This window comes from Manis javanica, chromosome 16, assembly GCF_040802235.1.
Source record: "Manis javanica isolate MJ-LG chromosome 16, MJ_LKY, whole genome shotgun sequence".
Classification (NCBI taxonomy): Eukaryota; Metazoa; Chordata; class Mammalia; order Pholidota; family Manidae; genus Manis; species Manis javanica.
Genome location: NC_133171.1, coordinates 53,673,385 through 53,690,477, shown reverse-complemented (window position 1 = coordinate 53,690,477; position 17,093 = coordinate 53,673,385). Strand labels below are relative to the sequence as shown.

The 17,093-nt window shown below is 38.1% G+C and overlaps 1 protein-coding gene across 1 annotated transcript in view; it reads right to left on the bottom strand.

Annotated features, from left to right (window-relative positions):
- Positions 1-17,093, bottom strand: part of LOC108388041 (SUMO specific peptidase 6) — an 86,249-nt gene that overhangs the window by 34,980 nt on the left and 34,176 nt on the right. The window contains 1 exon segment of the mRNA XM_073224299.1: positions 4,511-4,808. Within this exon segment, the coding sequence (XP_073080400.1) occupies positions 4,511-4,808 (298 nt within the window).

The window sequence follows — 17,093 nt, the reverse complement described above, 5'->3', positions numbered from 1 at the left end:
CAGATCTACCACCTAAAAAGTACCCTTTCTCACTGTGATGCCAACAACTGCTGCTCCCTATCCCCGGGTGGGCCTCACTTTCCACTTGAAATTCATGACTCCTTGAGACACTGCATATTTCACTTACTATTTAACCACCCAGGACAGAATAAAAGCTTCATGATAATAAACTATTTTAATGGGAATACAAATTTAAAAATTATTAAGTATATTAAAAAAACAGACTTTGGAAGCAGAAAAATCTGTTCATTCTAAACTCCAATAGTCCTATGCATAAAATATTTAGAAGTCACTCAATGTCCTTAGGCCTGGGTTGCCTCATTTATAAAATGCAGTGTATTAGTACCTACCTCACATGATTGTAAAAATAAATTGGTTAGTGTAGAAACCTTTATCACAAAGTACATAGCATGCAATAAATGATATTCCTATCATATCCATACTACTAATATGAAATGTTCTTAAAACAGAACATATTTTTTCATATACTTTAATTAGATGTACTTACTTATACTTTTTAGTTTTGTTTTTGAGCAGGGGAGGGGAGTAAACCTAGGTTTTATGGTTTTAATTCATTGTTGATATGGTTGGTGCTAGGTTAAGCTCTGAATAAATTACCACCTCAGAACCACATGAATTTATCTTTGTTTTATTATCAACTTAACCCCCAATCCTGGAAACCTCCTCAGGATGTTAAAAATTTGGCTCAGTAATAATGCTCAGTAACTGCCTAATAAATAGATTTTTCATCATTATCTTACCATTAAAATACAAAAACCTCACCATTATGAACAATTCAAATGATATTAACAGTATTTAATATTGCATTGGTACAACACTAAAATGTATAATAAAATATCCATTAAATACCAACATCATCATAACATAATGCTGGCTGGACAGCTATCATACAGTAATTCTTTTTTTAATCAAGTTCTTTTCAGAAAATAAGCTAATGTACTGGTATGGGCTAAGGTTTTTATATTCAATTGAATTAAAATAGAACTTGAAATGTTTCTGAAGTTTAAAAAAATCTTAATTTTACTCCCTTTATTTGCCAGTTTTCAGAGTAATGATTTAGAACCTTAAGCAACCTCTAAGGGTAATCAATGGAGAGCCTTTTTCTTTTGGGGTTAGTATGGGGATATTGTTATTAATTAATTTCAATGTATTTGATGTATTTCAATGAACAGTAGTTATGATTCCTTTTGTGACCTGAATAGACATATTACTGGTCAGTGGGGGCCCTTTCATTTTAGTGCCTGTGCCCTTCAGACATGCCCATAGTACTTTCTGGCAGCCTCTATGCTTGTGAAAAGGCGAGATGATCTAGGTTATTCTCATCTGTTTGTGCCCCAGACCTGGAGTCAGTCATTTCTCTGAGAAGCTTGGGTTATTTTTAGTTGAAACTGTTTTTAAAAAGTACCAGTATTGTCAACAGGGCTGTTCATGTATAGACCAGGGTTGCTTAGCTCTCTAGGCATGTGCTGTGGAGAAAATCAGGAAATTATTCTCTATATAAGAGAAAATATATAACAATTTTGCAGTATTTCCAATTCAAATTTAAAGTTACAGGAGTTTTACTTCTTTGATTTCACTTTTGCATTCCTTTTCTCTAACAATGAATAAACTTAAGATTTCTTTGCAGTTCTGTTTGACCTTAAAATATATACCACAGTAGGAATGTACAGCCACAATGTTTTTATTTGAAATGCATTTGAAATATTCTGTATTAAAAGCCATCAACTAAACATATGATCAGGTTCATTTGTTTCATTAAAATTTTCTTTTAGAAAGAAAGAAAGAAAAGGGGGATTACTCCTTGATAGGATAAAACTATTGGTAAATCAAAGATCAACGCATGCTTTAAATATCCTTAATGTTGATCACTTAAAGGGTGTCAGATGATCAGGTATGGAGGTACTCTTTTCTGATACTATTCCTTTCTCTTAATAAAAAAATAAAATAAAAAAAAAAAGCAGTCCCTGTGTGCTGACCTCCAGTGAGTTCTGCACAGTGGTATAGAGGGCATGTCAAAGTGTGGGCAAAGGGTCTGTTTGTTTCTATGCAGAAGATCAAGGCCTAGCTTGGATACCCAGAAAATGAACTAAGATACGATATGAGGAGGAGCTTCCGGCATCAGCACTCTCTGGAGGACTCGTGCCGGGGGATGATCATCAAAAAGTCTCCACAGGGATCCGGGCGATGCTGCGGTTGTGGCTGCGTCCACCCCACCGTTTCCTGGACTTGCCATTGGAATAAGGAGGGAGATGTCTAGGCTGGCATGTGCATACAGTGAGACAACGAATTTGACCGGATCTGTACTGTTGGAACTCAACCAGGAGTTGGGAGGGGTGCAAGTTGTAGCACTCCAAAATCTTATGACTATAGACTATCTACGGTTAAAAGAACATATGGGATGTGAACAGATCCCAGAAATGGGCTGCTTTAATTTGTCTGATTTTTCTCAGACTGTTCAAGTACAGTAGTACAATATCCATCATATCATAGACAAATTTTCACAAATGCCTAGGGTGCCTAAATGGTTTTCTTGGCTTCACTGGAGATGGATGGTAATTATAGATTTGCTTTGTTTATGTCACCGTATTCCTATTATGTTAATATGTGTGTGCAAATTAGTTAGTAGTTTAAAACCTATACATACTTAAGGTACTCTACAAGAAGATATGTCAAAGAAATAATCAATCCTCCCATGTTTTCTTCCTTATGCTACCTCTGTAGCTTTTCTTCTTCCTTCCTAATTACAACCCTTAAATAGAATTCGTGCCTTATATCGAATTTACCGAGTATCATAATTCCTCCAGGTGGTAAAGATACCTCGAGACAAGTGCTGGGCATAGAAGCCACAGGGCATAAATCTGCAAAGAAGTAAAAAGCTAACCTTTTCAAACAATATGACTTCTCTCTCACTTACCAACTTTACATCTCCCTGTATGGCCCCGGAAGATGACTGGTTAGCCAGAGACGGGTAAGATTCCTCAAGGGAGGAACAACCTAAGATAGGCACAGTCGCAGGGGGGCCATCAGGTGAGAAATTGGGGATCAACAGAGGTGAGGCTCAGAACCTCATCCCCCCTGCTTTGAGAGAAATCTTCTTCATCCGTGGATGTTTTGCTGCCCTTATCAAGCTTGGATTAATACTTAGTCCATAGGCACACACCTGATCATCTACATTTGCCCTCTTACAGCACTGAACTATGTTTTCTACCTTTATCTTGCATCTACCTACCACTTCAGCATTTTATTAAAAATAAAAATAATAATAATAATAAAGGGATAAATGTGGGATCAACATATAAATCAAGTATAAAAATCAAACGAATATTCATATTTGACCTGATAGTTTATAGTTCATAATGTGTGATCAAAACCGAAAGTTTCTGTGATGACTGCCCTTGTACTGTTCACCATGTAAGAATTTATTCACTATGTAAGAATTTGTTCACCATGTAAGAACCTGTTCGTTATGCTTCAGAAGATTGGAGATTGATGAGAATTAGGCTTGAGATGGATTAATGATTGTACATTGAGCATTGACCCCCCTATACTGAATTTTATTGTTGTTAACAACCATTTGATCAATAAATATGAGAGATGCCCTCTCAAAAAAAAATTTTCTTTTAACATTTCTGATTTAATTTTGTTTTATGACCATGCAAAACATTTAGATGGTTCCAGAGTCAAATATATAAAACAAGGTATATTTAGAGAAACCTAGCATCTATCCCTAATTCCTACATTGTTTCTTCCTTTCCAAACAGCTTCTTTTTAAAATTTGGTATATTTTTTCATTAAAAAAAAAAGTATATTCATTCTTGGTAGCATGCTATGCACTGTGCTCTGCATCTTGCTATATTTACTTGATTAAAGATCTTGGAAACCACTCTACACAACATTAAATGAGATCTTTCTCCACTTTTACAGCTACAAGTGCTATACATATTCAACCAGTCCCTGGCTGTTCCCAATTTTCTGCTATTTATTACCTAAGACTGCATTTCAAGGATACACACATATGTATACATGCGTAGGGATAGGAAAAAGATGTAGGGGAGAAATGAAAGTGGTAAGGGACTTATTTCCACTGAGTCCTTCCTATGTGTCAAATACATCACTGGACTGCGGTAGGTACTTTACACATTGTTCTATTCACTCCCTCAGAAACACCCTCAGGCAGGAACTTCACCCATTTACAGATAACCAGGCCAAAGTGAAAAAGCTGGGCATAACAGGCACTTATTCGAGACAGGGGCAAAGGTCTGTCAGTGCCCTTGGGTTTTTTCTATGTAAGGTGGATAGGATGAGAACAAAATCAATTATTTTCCAACTACATGGATAGTTTTAATTGTCTACCCAAAATCATATTACATAATTGACACAAGAAGATACCTATTAAAACTGTACTTCTCAAATATGTTCATGCTCACATTAAAAATATATGTGAAAAATACTGGACAGATAGAAGTACTAAATGGGGTAAAATACTTACTTGGATCATTTAGGTCCGACAGGCTTGTTTTCCTTTCTTTCAGGGATGTGATTCTGGCTACTTTTGCCCAAGGTAAAATGACTTCCCCATTTGTGTGCAAATAATTCTGTCTACTATCATCACAATTCACAATAATATTAATTGGAACCTTTCCCACACTGTTGCCATAAAACTTCCTGGGTGGTAATGCTGTGTTTTGTGACTTCTGTCCTCCAGAATTCTGATGAATTGATGTTCTTAGTAATGGTCCAGTAGATTCACTCAAAGTTATAGCTTCTCTGCAATTTCTTTGCAAATCCTTAGGAAAAAGAATACCACAACTTTGGCATTTGGTCTGATTTTCTTTTTTTTTTTTCCACCTTTTGGATAAAATCCACATTGTTTAGAAACTTTGAGTTCCAAAAGAATAAAAGAAACAAAATACTTTGGTATTTTATTTTCAACATTACAGAATAATGAAAAAAAAATCTCAAAATAAGTCTCTCACTCCCCATCATCACCATCAAGGCTACCATAATATCCTGAATACATGATACTACTGGGGGTTTAGTTATCAGAATGCTGAAAGGAATTTTCAAGAGCATCTAGTCTAGCTATCTTCAAATTAGACTATACTCCTCAAGGGCTGTATTTTCTAAGGCACACAGGGCATAAATAGCCTTAAAGGAATCAATGTCTAGGTCCTCAATTTCCACATAAAATTTTCAAAAACTGATTTGATTATGCTTCTGATGTCAAGGAACCTGCTGCCACAACTTCTCTCCTATTTAAAGAGAACTCTAAGCCTTTCTTCCATTTTGAATATTACAATGGCACATTGCTTTAGGTATAAAAACCATAAACTAAACAAAAGGAGAATTTTAAATGTTGGAAAAATGAATCAATTCTCAGTTTTGGTTGACAAACACTTCTTACAAGACAACTGTTTTCTAAGAGTGCTTCAGAATATTTTGAGGAAGGCCTATCTAGGTAATAATTCCAAGATCACTAAAAAATGCTTTTTAATGTTAGAGTATCATCCGATTTTGTGCATATCAGTTAGGAGTTCAAAATATTAAGTGATCCCACTATAATAAAAACTTCCCACATTCATGAACTTATTTATGTGAATAAGTTTCTTCGGCACTTACATTTGTGAAGAAAAATATGAATAGATGCTGAATACTGTCTCAGGAGTTAACATGATATTTATCAGTGGACACATGAAGTAAATGACAGAAGTCAATGTCTCTAATTAAAAGATGAATTTCTGATCATTTTAGTTTTTATGTCAATAATGACTTATCAAACTTTGTACCAATATATAATTTTAATCAATAGTGTATGGTTAATAACCTAAATAACTCAATCTAACAAATTTTTTAAACACTTTCAGCCTTGTATCACAGGGAATGGGTAAGTGGATAAATATTTGTGTAACAATAAAATGACAGACTGAGATGATAATTATCAAGTGTATGGTATGTGGATGCTACCAGATCCATATATGAGGAGAGCGACTTAACCATCCCATTTAAAAATGTTACTCCTTTCACTGCATCAATTATTATATCCCATGGGATCATTTAAATTTGGGATGAAAAATGTTTACTGTCAACTAAAAAATACATAAGAAAAGACACAATTGTTTAAAATTCCCTTCGGCCGTTCAGGTGACAGAAGTCCTCAAGTGCTTGCAGGACTGACTGGTAGGTGGTAGTTACACGTGTACACATAAGCAACAAAATTCAGCAAACTGATACTTATGTTCTATATTGCCGGGAGCCATGCTACTCAAGCTGTGTAGCAAAGCTCAGGCTGGAGGAAGACCCCCGCAAATCAGGGGCCTTCGCAGCTGGCTTCCTCTATTACCCACCTTGATTTTGTTATTTTCCATTATACTATTGGCTTTGTTTTTACTTGCATTGTTGCCAAAGGCTAAACTAACCTTTGCTAAGCAGCACAGAAAAAAGATGAGAACATAAACTTCCCAAAAGCTTTTCAGGACAGTGCTCCTGAAGAATAGAACACACAGGGGCCAAATGGCAATCTGAGCAGAAAGTACTGAAACCTGCTGTTAGTTAGTCAAACATTGACCACCCCATTTCCACTGAGAATGCCCCCCTTGTTTACAATGCTAGTGAAACTAGTGATGGAAAGTTTTCTAGGAATAGAGTTATGAGAGAATATTGAATAGAATAACCCTGTTGACAATTAATCATCTCATGTTTTCTTCCCTCTACTACTTCTATAGTTTGTTTTTCTCCTTTCCTAATTACAGCCCTTTACTAGAATTTGTGCCTCATACGTGAAATTACCTAGTACCATACTTTTCCAGGAAGTAAAGATACCTCAAAACAAGCGCTGGGCATAGAAGCCACGGAGCATAAATCTGCAAAGAAGTGAAAAACTAACATTTTCAAAGAACATTACTTCTCTCTCACTTACCAGCTTTACATCTCCCTGTATGGCCCCGGAAGATGGCTGCTTAGCCAGAGACAGTTAAGATTCCTCAAGGGAGGAACAACCTAAGATAGGCACAGCCGCAGGTGGACCATCAGGTGAGAAAAAGGGGGCCAACAGAAGTGAGGCTTAGACCCTCACACCCCCAGTTTTGAGAGAAATCTTCTATACCTGTGGATGTTTTGTTGCCCTTGTTCAGCTTGGATTAAGACCTGGTCTGTAAGCACAAACCTGATCATCTACATCTGCCTTCTTACAGTTCTAAATCATGCTTTCTATCTATATCTTGCATTTACCTACTATATTAACATTTTATTAGATTCACATATAAAGTATAAAAATGAAATGAATAATCATACATTATATTTGACGTGATTGTTTATAGTTTAAGGTTTGTAGTTAAAACAGAAACAGTTTCTATGATATGAATGCCCTTGCATTGTTCACCATGTAAGAACTTGTTTAGTCCCTGAAGTAGGGGAGTCATGGAGACCTGTGTAGCATATGTTAGGGAGATTTTAGTATCCACACAGAAGAAAGAGAAATGTAGATAAGAAGAAGAAATTTAGTTTGCTACCTACTGTGCCCTATAAAGAAGTATAAGGTGAAGATATGAGTTTATGATTTTAGATTGATTATAAATTTATTAAAGCCTCTAAGAATATTTTTGTGGGAAAGAATCCTAGCTAACTGTGGCACTAGGTGACCTGTATTTCACCCTGAGATGATAGACTCCATAGTTGCTGCTACATACTGCACGCTCCTACGGTTACATGCACTACTTAAAAACTATGTTGCATAGAAACGTAAAACACAATAGAGCACATGATGATAGGAAAAGTTTCAGTCAAGGAACAGAAAAACAATCACCTGTCTTAACGCTTGACCAACCATGAATAGATTAGAAAGGAAAAGAAAGAAAAAAGCTTGCCTATACTTATTAACCAACTGCCTATACTAATTAATCATCAGAACAATAAAAAATAATTATATCCTTGTGCAAAATGGTATAAATAAAGCTGTTATCGACACTTTGTTGAGAGACCACCTCCATGTGACTCCGTGTCCTGTCTCTCCATACGCCGACTCTGTCCTGCACCTTCGGGCATCCCACCCCTAGGCTGGAGCTGGACTCCCGCACCATATATTTTATTCTATGTAAATTTGTAACTCAAAGATATGTAGGAAGTATGCAAACAAATCTAAAGACCGCTGTTTTAGTTATATCTCCTTGTTTTAAAGAAGAAACAACTGATAAAGAAATTGTTTACCTTGCCCAACGTGATTAGTAACAAGGCCCTTCCACTATACCATGTTACCTGTTCAAGAAGCTAAACCAGGTAATGAACCAAGCTTTACCCGTGGCAAAACTGAATTTAGCAGAACTATCAGCTCAGGTATAGGGTGAAACTCTCAGGGCCTGGTGAAGAACAATTCACAGGTATCTACAAGGGAAACAATTCCCCAAGTTGAGACAGGGCTGTGAGACCTGTGTGCCTAACGCAGAGTGGAGAGCTGATACCGAATGCCTGCTTCATTGAGAGAAGGCCACAGAAGGGCCACGTCTCACCAGGACTGAATCCATCCTGCAGGAAAGGCCTGCGATGAAGCTGTGATTCAAAAGGATCGACCTGATCTCCAAATGCCCTGACTGCCCAACGACAGATTTCAATGATCCTTAAAGAAAGACAATGAAGTCCAAACACTCAGTAGCAGCTTAGCATATGTGGACTATAAAAACAGCATGTCTCTTTCTCTGCTAGTATATAGAAGAATTCAGTTATGCTATCTGTGGAGTCTAGGTGTAAGGAGATTATTTTTCTCATAGCACTTTCAATAAGGCTCTGTGTATTAGAAAGCACAGGTAGCAGGTAAACTGTGTGAACACCTGATTAGACACAGATATGGGACAGATGATCTGATTCTCACATTTTGGCCTACTGCCAATCTGTGAGGGAAATAACAGAACATTTAAATGAAACACAAACAATGCTCCTGGCTGGTCGTGTCCCGCTGAGCCTGAAAAGGAAACCTGTAGAAAGGAGTCCCCCTTTTTGAAATACTACATACATACTGCCCTGTATGAAATACCTAAGAAAAACCTGAACCCCACTATTCCCGTGATGTACAAAGACGTATTTCCACCTCTAGCTAGGTTATAAATTTTGTGGTACACCAAAACCAAAAAAACTTCAAAGTCATTCATGTAAGTGGGAGATAGAGCCCCACTTTTCACCACAGTGGGAGTCAGCTATGTAACCACCCAACTGTCTTTCAAGAAACTGAGGATATAATCAAGCTGGGTGTGACTGGCTGCAATACTTTAGTGCACACAATAAAGATGAACAGGACATATTTCAAAGACAAGAACTATGGAAGAGCAAAACTTCCATGTTTCCTTGTATAAAATTGATACTGAAACAGAAAATGCACATCCCTCCTATTAAAATTTCCAAAATTGAAATATGGCAGGAAATACAGTGTGAGCTATTATCATATCCTTCTATCAGCTAAGAACTACCTTAGAACCATCAGTAACAACTAGGAATACAATGCAGATCAGCTGAACTGAACATGGTATTACATTTTTCATTATAAAAACTAGAGATTAAGAATTTTATCAATCTAGCAATCTAAAAACTAGAATCTCAACACTCCTCAATAACTTTTAGTAAAGTATGTATAAAGTAGTAAATTTTTGTAACAATTTTGTTAAGTATAATTTCTTTTGAAAAACAAAGATTAGTCTCATTTCCCCCTTTTGGTCAGTGGAAGACTTTTACAAAATAAAATAAATCCAAATCACATATCACATACTGTCTGCCAGTCTCTACACATACATAATAACCAATAATACTTAAGAAGAATGAGCCTTTGGTAAGACACCACTGAGACAATGTCATTTTAGTAAATAACTTGACCTTGTTTTCTTACAATAAGTACACAATGTGGAATACCACAGGCTAACAATGGACAGAAAAGCCACTAAGCCTGCTCAAAAATTAAAAATTCCATACAGGGTGGCTACAATCTATTTTTCATCTTCATTAAGAAAAGAGTAAGAGCAACTGGCATGCTGGTAAGGAATAAAAGAAGGAAGGTTTATCTTAGATGTTAAAAAACGTTGTTTTCATCTGGCATGTCTAGTGGAGGAAGGACGGTGTGCTTAGAGAGCAGCCCTCTTCTTTTCTCCTCTCCCCTGCCTGGGCCAAGTAGGAGCCCTGCAGTGGCGATGCCAGCATGGCGGAGGCCAAGTGCAGGCTGGCATGCCAGGAGACAGGTCACGTACAAGGTAGCAGAGCAAATGAGGAAATACACTGGTGATGACAGGAGTCAGGTTTCTCTCCATCACGAGAAGGGAGTGACAAACATGCAAATTAGAAAAAGTCAAGAAAAACACTGTGGTGTTGAAGCATAACGGGAACTCCCAGTGTGAACTCACGGATTTCCATCTGTGCTAGACATTCTCTCTCACAAATACACATGCACGTCCATTTCCCAGCTGTCCACTGCAAGGGCCCAAGAATGACTGGCAGGAGCAACGAGCACAACCAGAGCCCAGATCCTCCTCCACTTACAGGAGTAACGGCTCCTCAGAGAAATGCAACTCAGCTGAGACAGAGCGAAGACAGTCTAGACCACCTGATTATACTAAAAAGTAAGTATCAAAGATGGTGCATACACCGAAAAGGAAGAGCAGCCAGCAGGAAGAACTTCCCAGGGGCCAAGCCTGGGGCGATCTGGGCACCAAAATAAGGACAGCCACAGGATACAACTCTGAGTTAGACAACAACTCACAGGTCTATGGCAGTTAAGGAAAAGCCCCACCTTACAGTAGGCATATTAATAAATGAGTTTAGAAACACCTACTAAGTAACTAGTGGGCAAATCTAGGTGAGTACATCTTAAGATAAAAGTTATGTTATCAGGAATGTAAAACATCACCCTGCGCCTCCTGATGTGGTGCAATGATAAGCTTTTACAGCATCACATATGAGGTACCCTGAAAAATGCATAAATCATGACGACTCTCCAGACAAACCCAACCTAAAGTACAGCGTAAGTGGCCTGTATTTCTCACAAATATCAAGGTTATGAAAGATAAAGGGAGACTGAAGAACATGACAGTTAGATGTGACATATGATCCTGAACTGGATCCTGTTCCCATAAAGAATATTAATTGGGTGAAATTTAAATGGAGCTTATAGATCAGATGGTAATTCCATGCTACTTTAAAAACTTTGACAGTGCACGCTGGTTATACAGGAGAATGTTTTTTTACTAAGGAACCATACACTAAAATCTTAAGTGGTAAATGGTATCATGCCTGTAACTTATAGTCAAATGGTGTAGAAACACACACACACCCAGGTGGGGCGGGGAGGTGGGAAGCAGGTAAAGGGAGAGAGAACAATAAAGCAAATGTAGAAAACTGGGGAATTTAGTAGAAGAATATGTGTGGATAGCCTATTATTTTTCCAATTTTTCTGTAAATTTAAAATTATTAAAAAAATTTCTGATTAAGAGAAATTATTTAGAGTATGCTGCAGGAAGGTATTGATAATTTATTTTGAGAAAAATATACATTCTAGATTTTGAATAGTTAAAAACAATATCAGAGGACGAGCCAAGATGGCAGCATGAGTAGGGCAGGGGAAATCTCCTCCCAAAACCATATATGTTTTTGAAAATATAACAAATACAACTATTCCTAAAAGAGAGACCAGAAGATACAGGACAACAGCCAGGCCACATCCACACCTGCGAGAACCCAGTGCCTTGCGAAGGGGGTAAGATACAAGCCGTGGCCTGGCGGGACCCAAGCGCCCCTCACCCGAACTCCCAGTGGGAGGAGAGGAGTAGGAGTGGGGAGGGAGTGGGAGCCCAGGACTGCTGAATACCCACTCCTAGTCATCTGCACTGGAGCACAGACACATAGTGCGTGGTGTGCTGGATATTAGGGAAATGGAACAGTAAAACCTGCAAGCGGGTCCCTGCAACCAGTGCTTCTGGGACAAAAGTGCTTTTTGAAAGTCTTAAAGGGTCAAGGACCCCACAGCTGGACAGAAGCGTTCTGGGAGGACACTCAGCTCAGCAGTTGGGAATCCCGGGGAACTCTGGGTGCCCTCATCCCCTGGGAGGCAGTCCAGCTCCGAGGCCCCTCCTGGCAATAAACAGCGTCCCACCCACTACCCCTCTGGCATGGCCCTGCCATAGAAGGGGAGAAGCCTGAGAGCTGCCACACCCACAGCAACTGCCTGGAGCCTCCACCGCAGTGGCCTGGGCCAGAATCAGAGGCCCCGTCAGTGGGCAGCCACCAAGCACAAGCCACTAGAGGTTGCCGTTCTCACAGGAAAGGAAGGCGAACAGCAAGCAAGAAGGGACTTTGTTCTCCCAGCTGACACACGCACCAACTGCCCACAACTACCTCTATCACCATGAAAAGGCAGAAGAATTTGATCCAGACCAAAATCACAAAGACAATCCCCGAGAGGGAGCCTGGGGAAATAGATTTAACCAATCTTTCTGAAAAAGAATTCAAAATAAAGGTCATAACCATGCTGATGGAGCTACAGAGAAATATGCAAGAGCTAACGGATAAAGTTGGAAGGGAGATTATGGAAATAAAACAATCTCTGGAAGGACTTAAGAGCAGACTGGATGAGTTGGAAGAGGCCTTTAATGGAATAGAAATCAGAGAACAGGAACACAGAGAAGCTGAGGCAGAAAGACATAAAAGGATCTCCAGGAATGAAAGAATATTAAGAGAACTGTGTGACCAATCCAAATGGAACAATATCTGCATTATAGGGGTACCAGTAGAAGAAGAGAGAGAAAAGGGAGAGAAAGTGTCTTTGAAGAAATAATTGCTGAAAACTTCCCCAAACAGGGGGAGGAAATAGTCTCTCAGAAGACAGAAACCCACAGAACTCCCAACAGAAGGGACGGAAGGAGTACAACCCCAAGACACATAATAATTAAAATAGCAAAGATCAAGGACAAGAACAGAGTATTAAAGGCAGCTGGAGAGAGAAAAAAGGTCACCTACAGAGGAAAACCCATCAGGCTATCATCAGACTTCTCAACAGAAACCTTACAAGCCAGAAAGAATGGCATGATATATTTAATGCAATGAAACACAAGGGCTTTGAATCAAGAATACAGTATCCAGCACGATTATCATTTAAATATGAAGGAGGGATTAAACAATTTCCAGATAAGCAAAAGTGAAGGGAATTTGCCTCCCACAAACCACCTCTACAAGGTATTTTAAAGGGACTGCTCTAGATGGAAGTACTCCTAAGGCTAAATAGATGTCACCAGAGAAAATAAAATCCCAGCAAAGAAAGCAGAACAACCAAATAATAATTAAAGGCAAAAATTAAAATAAACTACCCGCAAAAGCAGTCAAGGGAAACACAAAAAAGTATAGAATAAAACACGTAACATATAAAGAGTGGAGGAGGATAAATGAGGGAGAGAAATAAAGAATCATCAGACTGTGTTTATAATAGCCCAACAAGAGAGTTAAGTTAGACAGTAAGATAGTAAAGAAGCTACCCTTGAACCTTTGGTAAGCAGGAATCTAAAGCCTGCAATGGCAGTAAGTACATATCTTTCAATAATCACCCTAAATGTAAATGGACTGAATGCACCAATCAAAAGACACAGAAAAATAGAATGGGTAAAAAAGCAAGACCCATCTATATGCTGCTTACAAGAGACTCACCTCAAACCCAAAGACATGCACAGACTAAAAGTCAAGGGATGGAAAAAGATATTTCATGAAAACAACAGGGAGAAGAAAGCACCTGATGTTGCAGTACTAGAATCAGACAAAATAAGACTTCAAAACAAAGAAAGTCACAAGAAATAAAGAAGGACATTACATAATGATAAAGGGGTCAGTCCAACAAGAGGATATAACCATTATAAATATATATGCACCCAATACAGGAGAACCAACATATGTGAAACAAATACTAACAGAACTAAAGGAGGAAAAAGAACACAATGCATTCATTTTAGGAGACTTCAACACACCACTCACTCCAAAGGACAGATCCACCAGACAGAAAATAAGTAAGGACACAGAGGCACTGAACAACACACTAGCACAGATGGACCTAACAGACATCTACAGAACTCTACACCCAAAAGCAGCAGGATACACATTCTTCTCAAGTGCACATGGAACATTCTCCAGAATAGACCACATACTAGGCCACAAAAAGAGGCTCAGTAAATTCAAAAAGATTGAAATTCTACCAACCAACTTCTCGGACCACAAAGGTATAAAACTAGGAATAAATTGTACACAGAAAGCAAAAAGGCTCACAAACACATGGAGGCTTAACAACATGCTCCTAAATAATCAATGGATCAACGACCAAATTAAAATAGAGATCAAGCAATATATGGAAACAACTGACAACAACACAAAGCCCCAACTTCTGTGGGACACAGCAAAAGCAGTTCTAAGAGGAAAGTATATAGCAATCCAGGCATATTTAATGAAGGAAGAACAATCCCAAATGAATAGTCTAAAGTCACAACTATTGAATTGGAAAGAGAAGAACAAATGAGGCCTAAAGTCAGCAGAAGGAGGGACATAATAAAGATCAGAGAAGAAATAAATAAAATTGAGAAGAATAAAACAATAGAAAAAAATCAATGAAACCAAGAGCTGGTTCTTTGAGAAAATAAACAAAATAGATAAGCCTCCAGCCAGACTTATTAAGAGAAAAAGAGAATCAACACACATCAACAGAATCAGAAACGAGAAAGGAAAAATCACGACGGACCCCACAGAAATACAAGGAATTATTAGAGAATACTCTGAAAACCTACATGCTAACAAGTTGGAAAACCTAGGAGAAATGGACAACTCCTAGAAAAATAGAACCTTCCAAGACTGACCAAGGAAGAAACAGAAAATCTATACAGACCAATTACCAGCAACGAAATTGAAGCGGTAATCAAAAAACTACCCAAGAGCAAAACCCCCAGGCCAGATGGATTTACTGCAGAATTTTATCAGACATACAAAGAAGACATAATACCTATTCTCCTTAAAGTTTTCCAAAAAATAGAAGAGGAGGGAATACTCCCAAACTCATTCTATGAAGCCAACATCACCTTAATACCAAAACCAGGCAAAGAACCCACCAAAGAAGAAAATTACAGACCAATATCCCTGATGAACGTAGATGCAAAAATACTCAACAAAATATTAGCAAAATGAATTAAAAAATACATCAAGAGGATCATACACTATGACCAAGTGGGATTCATCCCAGGGATGCAAGAATGGTACAACATTCAAAAATCCATTAACATCATCCACCACATAAACAAAAAGAAGGACAAAAACCACATGATCATCTCCATAGACGCTGAAAAAGCATTCGACAAAATTCAACATCCATTCATGATAAAAACTCTTAAGAAAATGGGTATAGAGGGCAAGTACCTCAACATAATAAAGGCCATATATGATAAACCCACAGCTAACATCATACTGAACAGTGAGAATCTGAAAGCTTTTCCCTGAGATCGGGAACAAGACAGGGATGCCCACTCTCCCCACTGTTATTTAACATAGTACAAGGTCCTAGCCACGGCAATCAGACAAAACAAAGAAATACAAGGAATTCAGATTGGTAAAGAAAAAGTCAAATTGTCACTATTTGCAGATGATATGATATTGTACAAAAACCCTAAAGACTCCACTCCAAAACTGCTAGAACTAATATTGGAATTCAGCAAAGTTGCAGGATACAAAATTAACACACAGAAATCTGTGGCTTTCCTGTACACTAACAATGAACTAACAGAAAGAGAAATCAGGAAAACAATTCCATTCACAATTGAATCAAAAAGAATAAAATACCTAGGAATAAACCTAACCAAGGAAGTGAAGGACCTATAACTTGAAAACTATAAGACACTCTAAAGAGACATTAAATAGGGCACTAACAAATGGAAACTCATCCCATGCTCTTAGCTAGGAAGAATTAATATCATCAAAATGGCCATCCTGCCCAAAGGAGCCTACACATTCAAAGCAATCCCTATCAAATTACCAACAGCATTCTTCAACAAACTGGAACAAATGGTTCAAAAATTTATATGGATCCACCAAAGATACCAAATAGCCAAAGCAATCCTGAGAAGGAAGTATAAAGTGGAGGGGATCTGGCTCCCCAACTTCAAGCTCTACTACAAAGCCACAGTAATCAAGACAATTTGGTACTGGCACAAGAACGGACCCACAGACCAGTGGAACAGAATAGAGACTCCAGACATTAACCCAAACATATATGGTCAATTAATATACGATAAAGGAGACATGGACATACACTGGGGAAATGACAGCCTCTTTAACAGTTGGTGTTTGCAAAACTGGACAGCTACATGTGAGAGAATGAAACTGGATCATTGTTTAACCCCATACACAAAAGTAAATTTGAAATGGATCAAAGACCTGAATCTAAGTCATGAAACCATAAAAATCTTAGAAAAAAACATTGGCAAAAATCTCTTGGAGATAAACATGAGTGACTTCTTCGTGAACATATCTCCCCAGGCAAGGGAAACAAAAGCAAAAATGAACAAGTGGGACTATATCAAGCTGAAAAGCTTCCGTACAGCAAAGGACACCATCAATAGAACAAAAAGGCATCCTACAGTATGGGAGAATATATTCTTAAATGACAGATCTGATAAAGGGTTGACATCCAAAATATATAAAGAGCTCATGCACCTCAACAAACAAAAAGCAAATAATCCAATTAAAAAATGGGCAGAGGAGCTGAACAGACAGTTCTCCAAAGAAGAAATTCAGATGGCCAACAGACACATGAAAAGATGCTCCACATCACTTGTCATCAGAGAAATACAAATTAAAACCACAATGAGATATCACCTCATACCAGTAAGGATCACCACCATCCAAAAGAGAAACAACAACAAATGTTGGCGAGGATGTGGAGAGAGGGGAGCCGTCCTACACTACTGGTGGGAATGTAAATTAGTTCAACCATTGTGGAAAGCAGTATGGAGGTTCCTCAAAAAACTCAAAATAGAAATACCATTTGTCCCAGGAATTCCACTTCTAGGAATTTACCCTAAAAAAGC